The sequence below is a fragment of the Triturus cristatus genome, chromosome 6 (assembly GCF_964204655.1).
Source record: "Triturus cristatus chromosome 6, aTriCri1.1, whole genome shotgun sequence".
NCBI classification, from domain to species: domain Eukaryota; kingdom Metazoa; phylum Chordata; class Amphibia; order Caudata; family Salamandridae; genus Triturus; species Triturus cristatus.
In genome coordinates, this window is record NC_140589.1 from 1,904,483,550 (window position 1) to 1,904,496,121 (window position 12,572).

General features: G+C 42.1%; 1 protein-coding gene across 1 annotated transcript; it reads right to left on the reverse strand.

Annotated features, from left to right (window-relative positions):
• Positions 1-4,249: 4,249 nt before the first annotated feature.
• Positions 4,250-6,289, reverse strand: LOC146822389 (uncharacterized). Its single transcript, XM_085613479.1, has one exon. It carries the CDS (start codon positions 5,772-5,774, stop codon positions 4,893-4,895), a length of 882 nt encoding a protein of 293 aa, XP_085469605.1. The 5' UTR covers positions 5,775-6,289; the 3' UTR covers positions 4,250-4,892.
• Positions 6,290-12,572: the final 6,283 nt, after the last annotated feature.

Below are 12,572 nucleotides of genomic sequence, written 5' to 3' on the forward strand. Positions count from 1 at the left end.
AGGTTGCTGTTGGTAGCCAGATTCCCTACCACCTGATAATCACTTCCTGCAAAGTGCGACATCTGGCTATCCCAGGATGCACCATTCTGCCCAACTCAAGGATCTGGATTGAATAAATTCCACCAACCCCCCAAATCGGGGAGGGGGGTACTAGACAATTTACTCACATTGGAAAAAACTAAGGGATCCATCGACCAGGTGCTCACATTTTATAAGACTGAAGTGAGAGGAGGGGTACACATTGGTGACATTTCGAGTCTGTCTCCATGGACTCTAAACATAAATCCTCTGTTTTAGTCTCCTCATTAACCCCCTCCTATTTTTCCCCTATGGTGGCCACAGAGTTTATCCTTTTGGAGCAAGGTTTACGTCCATTGCTTGCTCTTTCCCCATTCAAGGACACAGATTTAGTTTTCTTTTTGTATTGCACGGGCATAGCCTGAATGGACATAAGAGCACTTTAGAAAAGTAAATAACTGCATACACTGTACGTAAAAAGAAAGATTACAGTGTTCAAATTTAAAATGGCAGTCAGCACTTTCAGCAGATGTTCATTTTATTACTGATCAGCATGTTAAAAAAAATACACTGTACAGAAGTAGAAATAATACAATTGTTGTCTACACAGTATATAGGAGATGCTAATCACTGCTATAAGCAGAGATCTCTCATCCACTGTTTGTCCAGCAAGCTGTCCTGAAATGTCTGTACAAATGGTGGCAGCTCATATCCCACATGAAACCATAAACCTAATGTACACGTACTTCGGGGGTGCAAACCTCTAAGGCCAGTGGCATCTGACTTTCAACTGACCCAGAAACTCCACTTGTGCTCTACCGGGCTGTAGTGTTAATGAAAGAAACAAAATGTAAACGGGAAACAGCATGAACATGAAATTCCGAGTTGGTTAGCTAGGATCTGATTATCAGAAATGTAAATCAAAACTGTGGATACGAGCCGTAGAAGGCCCTGCAGAACAAATCTCACATAACTAGGTAAATAGGCAGAGCCAGGTCTTATCACTAGGTGGCCAAAATAGCCCTTATACCACAGTAGGCTGGGAACAGGGAAAGAAATCCAGCTGTTGCTTTCTGTAACATTTGCATACAGAGAAAGTGTGATGCTCTCTGGAGTTTGCACGTAGTCACCTCCGCGGACATGATCTAAGTTGTCCTGGAGCTGTTTCTTGACCAATCCTTCGGCACCCACCATGACTGACACTATTTGTGTTCCTTTGTTACACATTTTGTTCAGGTATTTCATCGCTTATATTTGTGAGCAGGTGTGGATTTTTTGTTGTAGTAACTGATAGGTGATTTAAATTGAAGACTTCACAATCAGTACATCTTACACCCAGGTGGCCTTTTTGATGCCCCATCAGAGAGCGCTTGAAGGGAATGCACTTTCATATTTATAATATTCAAATGCCGTCCCTTCAGTTTATAACTTCTGATCAAGCTTTAGCTATTCCTTTGTAATGAATGTCTTGTCACAATGAAGACATAAAAGTTCTCCCTGGAATGCATGTTGACACATGAGGTTCATCCTGTGAAAAAACGATTTGCAATAAAAAGTTGTTTCGGCCAATATGAACTACCTGCTCAGCACCTGGTCACATTTATTGCTTCAATTACTTCCCACTGTGGATTTTCAGATGTTGCATAAATAGTCCCTTTGTAATGATGGCTTTGTCACATTCAGTATATTCCTGTGGTGACGCTCCTGGAGGACAGGTGTCCAACAAGTAACGATTTTCTGATGTTGCATTAGCTTTGTCCTTGTAAAGCAGTTGTTCCCATAGTGGGCAATACTGCCCCCCACCCCTGGGAGGGGGGGGCCCGAATGATCCAGAGGGAGGTAGTAGCCTCTGGTGCAATTGGGGGGCATTGAATACAAAAAAGGGGCAGTGGAAGCATAAATAAAGAACACAAAATAAAAAGGTAAGTGTGGTAGGCCAAATAAGTTTGGGAAGCTCTTTTGTAAAGGATGTCTTGCTGCTTTGAGTGCAGTGATATGCATTCTCCACCGTCAGGACTTTCTACTCTGTGTTGACTTATTGGTATTGTAGTAGCTTTGCGCTGCCAAAAATTAATTGTCATATTCAGAAAATGTATATAGTTTCTCCCCAGGGTGGACTTTTTGATGTTGTGTTTGGTCTTTCTTTTTTTACAAATGCCAGTACACATTTGTTGGGATATGTGGTATTCTTGTCATGCTGTTACCACTCGATTGAGACACTCTTCCAGAAAACAAAGAAATGCTACCACTTGTTTGGGTGGTTCTCAGGAGAAGGAGGAAAGTCACTGGGAAGACAGATACAAGAAATGCAGGCAAACGTATTCCACATTAACAAAGTGGCGGGCGGTGCGAAATTACGTGGAAAAACAAACCTTGTGAAGACCGCACTACATTTCGCATGAAGGAATGCGGTTTTGAATGCCTGCTTCGGATGTGGTATTTCCATTTTTTTCCACTTTCTGTTGTTAGCAGAAGAGACAAATCAGAACCTGTCCGCATTTTGGGCCAGATTATTCATCACCTACAGACAGAGTTCCAGAGTCCCGAATGCAGTATGTGGCATGTTCCGGTCTGGTGAAAGGGAAGTTCTCTACTTTTGGTATAGCCCTCGTATGTTTATTTAAGGAACCGATTCCTCGTAGGATCCACCATTGTTTCTTGTTATATGGAGTTTTCAAACAGATATGGTATAACTTCTCCATCGAACACTTTCAACTGTTGGAAACCTTCCCTAGGTTCTTGAGGAAAGTGACTCTGAATATCTTTGGAACAGTTCAGAAAGGAAATGCCACTATATGGATAAATTGCTTAATTTACACTTCTCATTATAGAGAAGGAATTGTTCTACTATCATATCAAAGAGTTATAGTCTTTTCTTCTGATGGAGAATAAAATGATACGGATACACTGAATGAACTTCTACCTGGCAATGAAATCAGAACTATGATATAAAAAGAATGCACATCAATGTATGTTTTCCGATTATGTTTTCTGGCCATTTCTAAAAGGGGCTACTAGAGTTCTGAGTGAGGAATCTTCCCCCTGTGATGTGTGAATGGTAAATGGTCTAGGTAATTGTTTTCACAGTACTATGATAACTTATTGCTTACAAATTAATTATTACATCCTGATTTTCTTTTAGTGTGACGAATCTCATTAAGCTTGAGGAATAAGCAAGATGAGATGAGAATTGAACATTCAGTATGCAGAAATTATTTTTTGTTACAGGTATTTCAAGATCTATGTACACACTAGGGGTGGGCGGAATTTGCGGAATTAACCTTCGCAAATTATCGCGAGAATGTTTAAAATTATCGCAAACAAGCAGAAATATCGCGAAGATGCGGAAGTTTTTTTCCGGCATGTTCGCGCGATTTTCTGCATGGTTGCGGGTCGCCAACTTACCCATGTGGCTGCTTGCGGGCGCGGCCATCTTGTTTTGAGTTGTTCTCGCGGTGCATGATCGCGAGAAGAAAGACGTGATCGCGCGACGCATGACGTCACTGCGGGCGCGAACTGTCGCGAGACAGCGCAAATGGCTAAAAACAATACAACATCTCATGGAGAACGCGACCGGATCAAGAAAACTTGTCGGCGAACGCAGGGATTCAGGTAAGGCGATCGCGCGCGCGCGAGAATGTATCATTTTACAGCGCGAGCAAGAAACAAATTATCGCCAAGCTGCGGAAACCGGAATTTTTGACATTTTCGCGCTCTCCGCGGAACGCAAAAATGTCAAATTATCGCAAATTCCGCGAACGGAACGGAAATTTTGCCCAGGCCTAGTACACACACACATACATATACACACACACTAGACTAAGGTATATTGCAATCAAGTTTGGTTAATTATTGGATATTTCTCATGTTTCTATGTGTTATAGGTCTCCTTCCCCGCTGTTCCCTTCCTTTCCTTGCCCCACTTGATCATCTCCAAGCTCTGTACTATAAAAGTCTTCAGAGATTGACGGTGTCGAGAGGTAGACCATATTGAGATACAAACCGATCCTGAGTGGGACCTTTTTTAATCAACTCCTGCGTCTGATACATGTGTTCTTCTCTATGTAGACTTTGATGGTACATTAGCTATGCCTTTCTAATAAATGCTTTGTTGCAATCATGTCATTTCTCTCCCATGTGAACTTTATGATGTAGAGGTTTTTTTGCTTTTTACAAATTCCTTGGTACAACAAGTGCACTGATATGGTATCTCTCATGTGTGAACTTTGTGATGGTACATTGGATGTGCTGTACCCTCGTGATAAATGCCTTTTTACTTACTGTACACTCATGCAGTTGCTTTGTTAAGAACACTTTGTCACATTCTGTACATTCATACAGATGTTTCACAGCAGAGACTTGCTGATGTTGTTTTAACTCTCCCTTTCTAATAATAGCCTTGCCACATTCAGTGTAGTCTTCAGTGTGGACTGTTGATGTTGAATAAGCTCTCCATTTCTTATGAATGCATTGTCACATTCAATAAATTTTTATGGTTTTTCTCCTGTTTGATCATTCTGAAGTCATATTCAATGTGGTTTTGCATTAGGTCCCTTTCTGTCCGTTAATATGGTTTCTCCCTAGTGTGGATTTATTGATGCTGCCTTTATTACATTCTGTACGTACATAGGATTTCACTCCATGAAGATTTTCTGATTTTGCTCAGTTTTTCATTTGTTATAAATGCCTTGTGACATTCAATACATTGATATGGTTTCTCTCCTGTGTGAACTTTCCAATGTTGAATACATTTTTGTTTACAAATAAATCCCTGGTCACATTCTGTACATTTATATGGTTTCTCCCCAGTGAGGATGTGTTGATGCTGCCTTAGGTTTGTCTTGCTTTGAAACAATTTATTACATCCTGTACATTCATGTGGGTTTCTCGGCAGAGTGGACTATCTGATGTTGCCTTAGATTTTTCTTCCTTCTGAACACTTTATTACATTCAGGACATTTAGATAGTTCCTCCCCAGTGTGGATTTTCTGATGCTGCTTTAGCTCTGTATTTGTTATAAATGCTTTGTCACATTCAGTGCATTCATAGGGTCTCTCTCCAGTGTGGACTTTCTGATGTTGCTTTAGCCGTCTATTTGTTATAAATGCTTTGTCACATTCTGTGCATTCATAGGGTCTCTCCCCGGTGTGTACTTTCTGATGTTGCATTAGATGTGATTTTGTAATAAATGCCTTATGACATTCACTGCATTCATATGGTCTCTCCCCGGTGTGGACTTTTTGATGTAGCATTAGATGTGACTTACTATTAAATGCCTTATCACATTCAGTGCATTCATAGGGCTTCTCCCTGGTGTGGACTTTCTGATGTTGCATTAGATGGGACTTTCTAATAAATGCCTTGTCACATTCAGTACATTTATATGGTCTTTCTCCAGTATGGACTTTTTGATGCCACGTTAGTTGTCCATTGGTAACAAATGCTTTGTCACATTCTGAACATTGAAATGGTTTCTCCCCAGTGTGGACTTTTTGATGTTGTGTTAGTTGTCCACAGGTAACAAATGCTTTGTCACATTCTGTGCATTCATACGGTTTCTCTCCAGTGTGGACTTTTTGATGCCATGTTAGTTGTCCATTGGTAACAAATGCTTTGTTACATTCTGAACATTGAAATGGTTTCTCCCCAGTGTGGACTTTTTGATGTTGTGTTAGTTGTCCATTGGTAACAAATGCTTTGTCACATTCTCTACATGCATACCGTTTCTCCCCATCATGCATTTGTTGATGCTCCATTAGTTTATATTTCCTTCCAAACACTTTATTACATCTTGTACATTCCTATGGTTTCTCCCCAGTGTGGACTATCTCATGTTGTATTAGCTGTGCTTTGGAAGTAAATGCCTTGTCACATTCTGTACATTCATGCGGTTTCTCCCCAGAGTGGATCTTTTGATGGCACTTTAGGATGTGCTTCATAAAAAATGCCTTCTCACATTCAGTGCAGTTGAATGGTCTCACTCCAATGTGGACATTTTGATGTTGCTTCAGGGCTCCCTTTCCTATAAAGGCTTTGTCACATTCTGCACATTTATATGGTTTCTCCCCAGTGTGAATTTTCTGATGATACTTTAGATCTCCATTTCTTCTAAATGCCTTGGAACATTCTGTACATTGATATGGTTTCTCTCATGTGTGAACTTGCTGATGCCGAATTAAACCATACTTTCCAACAAATCCCCTTTCACATTCTGTACATTCATATGTTTTCTCCCCTGTGTGGACTTTCTGATGTTGCGTTAGATTACTCTTCCATCTGAATGCCTTGTCACAGTCTGTACAGTCATACCGTTTCACACCAGTGTGGACCTTCTGATGTAACATCAGTTGTGCCTTTCTAATAAATCTCTTGTTACATTCTGTACATTTATATGGTTTCTCCTCTATATGGACACTCTGACGCTGCATTAGGTCTTTCATTACAAAGAACACTTTTCCACAGTTAGTCCATCAATATGGTTTTTCTCCAGTATGAATTTATGATCTTTCTCTGCCTAATAAAGGTATTGTCACATTCTAGATATGCATACGGTTTCTCTTCTGCGTGTTCTTTCTGATACCAGGGTAGCTATTTCTTCGTAATGAGTACATCATCGGACTTGCTTCAGTATGTCAGTGTGTTATGTCTTCTATGTATTTCAGCTGATGCCTAAGAGCCAAGTACAGACCTCGTTGAGCAGTTTGGGTTTGTTGCTGTAGAAAGACTTTGGCGAGGCATTAGCCCTCAAGGGAAGAGATTTAGTGGTATACTGATTTTTATATCACTGCCCACACCTGTCATAGTTAATGCCTTTACCTTGTTAATATATCACTGCATTTGTTTCACCTGTTAGATTGAGAAAAAGAAACAATGAATAAACTTAAATACAGAGCCCATATAGACAAGTGCGCTGAAGAAATTCTAGATTACACTTTCAATGTTAAGATACATTAGGCAGTTTAAGGGCATACAATCCTTCTGTGATCCCCTTCTATCGAGGAGTGTGGACTCAAGGAGTAATCAAGACACCAGAGAAGGTTGCTTATTTAAGAGTCAGACCGTCCACCCATGATACACTACAATGTTAAATCCATTGTGACAAGATGCCCCCCTTCATATCCAGCAGTGGGCCAGCCTACTTCAGATTCTGGCTAACCTCAGTGACTGCAGTTTAATCTTTCACAAGGAAGAACTTTCCTGTGGCGCAAATGTTTTTGTTTGTACTTAATAATTACGTTAGCGTTGTTTAATGTGTGTTTAGAGCTTCATGTTATAGCAGGATACTTTCTGCCAGCTCTTCACAGCACAAACCAGATTCCAGCTTTATCAGTTCCTGCCTCCTGCTAATGATGTTGTAAATTCCTTCTGGAGCTGCCTTTGTTTACACAATATCTGCTTTATCAGAGTTTAGCAGATGGTGTCCATTTGAATCTTTTCTTTATAAAGTAATTCACTTTTTAGAATGCATTTGTAAAAGGGAGAAAGAACAGGAATCAGAAGAGCATACCACTCCCTGGCATGTTCTCTGCTTACCTGAGCACTCTTCCCTTCCTCTGCAGTCAGATAATCATCACGAGGGTCAGACAGAAAAGCAAACCGCAACCTCAAGAGAATCGGATGGTGCTGGTCACGAGGTCACCGCAGAACCAATCAGAGAGCGGGGAGGACCTCTTAAACCCCAGAATACAGAAGAAGGTGGCTTAACAGAAAACTCCAAAGGGAAAAGCAGCACAGGTGCAGATGCTGCAAAGAGCTACACCTGTGAAGATTTGTCGGAGCCAAAACCAACCTGTTTCCTTGCCTGAGGCTGGAAGCGAGAAAACCAGCAGGGGAGACAGGTGAAACCTTACGTGTAAAAAGCACAGCGGCAATCTATCAGCTTGTGTTGTCTTAGGGCTTAAAATATTAAATGTCTATAAGCCTTGTATAAATAGTCAGTTGACACAATAAGTGAAATTTGTATATTTCAATCTTCCATTCCTTTTCTTAAGTTGCACAAACCAAAGACAAACACTTCTCATTCATTTGATAAGTCCACCCTTTTTGTTGGCTATATCAGGATCACGGGTGTTTAGCTCTCTGGGAACCAGCCTTTCCTCTCTTATACCTAGCATTAGAAAGAAGAGTGACTTACCCTGGCAATCTTTTCTTTTCCGAGGGCATCAAGAAAACAGGTCGAAGACTCCGCCAGGACCTAGAAATGAAAAATAGACGAGTTAAAGACCTTTTTGTTTTATTTTTACTCTGTATAATCAAATTGAACTTAAGTCGTCCATACTAAGTGGTCAACTGGCTTATAAATCAAACTCATAAATAAAACCCCTCACTTAACTTCCTTAGTATCTGTGGTTATTTGGCAGTTAAGTGACAGCATGCAATGAAATGCATTTATAATTGCACTCCTGTATGTATTTTAATTGAGGTCTACAGCTATGCTTGTAAACCAACTTAGTCTGTATGTCCTGCTTGAAGGTCTTTTTAATTTGTTTTCAGTGCTCTTGTTTGCTGTGCTTATATAGGTATTTAATTATTACTTTACTAATTTAATCTGTGCTGTGTGGTCTGTCTTTGCAACCCTATCTATCTCTGTGTGTCGATCTACCAGTCTATCTACCTGTCCTATGTATGTGTCTACCTGTCTATAAACCTATCTACCGGTCTATCAACCTATCTATCTACTGTCATTCTTTCCATGCAACTTCTATCTTGGCAAATTTATCAATCTTTTTGAATTCTATCTTTCTTTGTAAATTATCCTTCTATCAACGTATCTATCTTTTCAAGTTTATCTATCTAGCTCTATCAGAAGGGTTATCTTTATCAATCTGTTTTTCCAACCTTGACCATCTGTCTTTATAAGACTCTATTTGTTTTGCAAGCCTCTCTATTTCGCTAACCTTTCAACCATCTGTACCATTTGTTATAAAGACTTACAAAAACATTACAAAAAAGCATTAGCAAAGGCAAAATGATGGCAGCCACCACCAGATCAATTGTCTTTTTTAGGTTGGGTATTAGTTTGATCTTACCAAATTTGTGTAAAACAGTTACTTCTAATAGTTTTCAGTCAGACGTCATCCATAAGTGTGTTGCGTCATTTACATTTTAGTTTTTTTTCCTTTACTCGTTTTGTAGATTGGAAAGGGCCTGGCAGCTCCCCAACTATAACGTTTTGCAAAATTAAGACAGAACAAATCAAGAATTGCCAAAGTCAAAAGGCTGGCGCCCAAAACTGGTTCTGTTGGCTTGAACAGCAGCATTTATATTGACAACAAAAATACATCCTCCCTGTGTAGCCTGGTTGGGAGTGACAATGGAAAAAAAATAGAAAAAAACCACATACACACACATATATGGAACCCCACACCCATGGTGTTTGGGGGTGCGGGGTTGTCAGACCTGGCATCTTTTGGCGTGTTTTCCCAGTCTTTTTGCTTTCTGACCTCCCGGTTTTTATGCTGTTTTTGCTGCTTTAGTGTCTCTGCGCACTTTCTCACTACTGTTCAGTGTTAAAGTCTAAGTGCTGTAAATTGGAATAAAGATTGATGTTTCCATGATTTGCATAATTGATTAACTGCTAAGTGTGAGAAGTTGGCCTAGTATATGCTGTCCACTAGTTATAGTGGGCACCTTGTAGCAGCCCAAACAACCCTTATTGATGATTAGGTTAATTGAAAGCTATCCTAGTGGTAGCTATGGAGAGCAGCCTTCAGGCTAAGTCTTGAAGGAATGTAAAGCAGCTTGTTTGACCAGTCTATAACCTCCTGAATGACCAAATGAAAGGAGAACCACACAAGGTATATATATAAAATATATGTATTTATTATTTCTACTAACCTCTTTATGAGATTAGAGAACAGGGCACACAATATTACAGTACTAGAACGACAGTAAATAGCACAATACACAGTAGGCCCCAGGGGGAGACCAAACCATATATTAAGAAAGTGGCATAACAACCACGACTTGACTAGACACAGTGCCTAGAGCATGTAGAATTGCTGGGACCCCAAGGAACCACGCAAGGTAGTGACACAGGAGACCCACGGGGGACACGTTCAGTGTGATAACACAGCCGCAAGCTCCGTACAATCCTATGGGAAAGACGTGGTTGGAATTTTAAAGAATAAGGACACTTAGGAGAGGACTTTGAGCAAACCCTTTCAGACTTAGAAGGTTCTAAGGCCAGCACCCATATGAGCACCGGAGTACTTGTGTTACCTAACCCAGCGAAGCCGGGTGCATAGGTGTCAAATGGTGTTGGGAATCTTCGTCGTTTTCAATGGCGAGATGCTGCAAAGTGCTGCTGCTGTGAAGAGGAAAAGTGTCCGGTGTGATCCAAGCCTGGATCCGAGCTGAGAAGAACCTGAAAGCAGCGGGGACAGAGTCTGGGTCACTTGCCAGTGACCAGGGGCACGATAGACGAATACCCACTGATGTTGGGTATTTCAGGTGAGAAGAGGTGAAGCTTGACTCTGCAGTCACGGGGACCAGGAGATGTCTATGATGACCAAAGTCTGCAGACGAGCCGTCCCACAGAGGATGTTGAGTGCTGGGGGGCAGTGTCCGGATTGAACACCAACAAGCCTTGGCAACTGCAAACCACGAGGTCAGAGAAAAGATGGTAAGGTGAGGACCAGCAAGGTCCTGGGGACACCCAAACTGATGGGAGAGTCAGAGCACATCTGGAAAAACCAGGAAAGCCCATTGAAAGTTAAATTTCGCTTCTCAGGGGCCCACAGGTCGAAGGACCAGGGATCGCAAAGGGACCTGGAGAGGAATCACAAAACACCAGCCCACGGAACACTCGTGGAGTGTAGGCCGGTAGTCTTCAATGGAATCACTGCCCGGGGTCTGGACTACAAGTAGCCCAGAGCACAGCTTCAGGGGTTGCCGGAAAGCAGATGCTTCTGCAAATGGCTGCGGTGCCCAGGGGTTTGGGTTGCACGGTCCCCACGAGGAATATGGGTCTCAGGATTGCTGAGCACAGTAGTCGACCTCAGGTAATCTTGGAAACCCACCTCCTGTGTTGCAAAAGTCTTCAGAGTCCTCAGGAGCTTTGAAGTTGCAAACCGGTCAGATGCGTCTTTGGTGCCTGCTTAGCAGGGGAGTAACTCCTTTACTCCAAGGGAGATTATTCAGTCATCTAGCGCAGTGTAGATCGTTGAAGTACTTGGTTTCTGTAGCAGAGTTTCGTCCAGGTAAATCTAAAGTCCTGTAGCCAGGGGTTCCTACTTTATACCCAAGTAAGGGGTGGGACAAACTCTGGGGACCCAACTATGGTAGAGTCAGGACAGCGGGGTGGCTACACCCATATCCTTTGTCAAGTTTCACGCCAGAGCAGGGGCTGATAGCCCCTGCAGCCGGTTTGAGCTGGACTATGCACAGGGACACCCAATGTGACCCCAGTACAGCCATCAAAGCACTCTTGGAGTGCACCCACCAAGCCCCAATACACTAACGCCTGTCTGGGAGGTGGTTACACCTTCCTGTGACAGGAAACCTATTGTCCAGCCTTCCCCTGCCGGAGTTTCATCCAGCAGCAGGAGGGCAGACTCGTGTCTGTGACTGGCAGTATCCATCTTGTGATGCCAGTGTCGAGAAAGCTGGTACCGGGTGTACCGGTGCTGTCATATTTCTCCCTCTAGGAGGGTGGAATCATACCTCCCACACCAGTTACTTGTGTGGAGGTATGATTCCAAGGTGTTTGACACCAAAGACAACAGTTTTATGTGCAGCCGTTTTAAAGTTAGCATTTAGCATTGTTCGTTTGAGCACTTAAGAGTATATAGTATGGCTGCATCACAGAACAACCCCAGAGAATAGATTGCAAAGGCTGCAGAGGGGCCCTGCTCATGCATGGGCACCCTCTCACATAAAACCCAACACCCTGCCTTCAGGATTGATAAGGCCTACCATAGGGGTGACTGATAGGTATATATATGCACTGATAAGGTAGATATAGTGAACCTATATCTAAGTAAAGGGTGCATGCACCACCTTACACAGGCTGCAGTAGCAGACCTGTTTCAATTTGAGTTGCCTCTCAGGGGTGGCATAATACATGCTGCAGCCCCTGCAAGGTTTCTGGGGTACCTATGCCCTGGGTATATAGTATACCATATACTAGGGACTTAGAAGGGTACCCCAGAATCCAATCTGGAGTGACCCTAAAGTACATGCAATCAGTTTATAAGAGAAAGCAGCTAGGCTGGGGTCCTGAATAGCAGGATCCCATCCAGACTAAGTTGAAAACAGTGAAACATCAGCAAAAAGTGGGGATAACTATAAGAAGCAGATCCTACTCTCCTACACAACCCCCAAACGTCAGGACATTAAATTAACCTTGACCAGTTGAGTCTTCATGTTCTAAGTGGAAATATCTGGAGAGTCCATCTGCTTTGGCATGGTTACTCCCAGGTCTATGATCCACTGTATAGTCCATCCCCTGTAAGGTAATGGACCACCTCAAGAGTTTGGGGTTTTCACCTTTCATCTGTTTTAGCCATGAGAGGGGCTAATGGTCTGTCTGAACAAGGAAGTGAGTGCCAAAC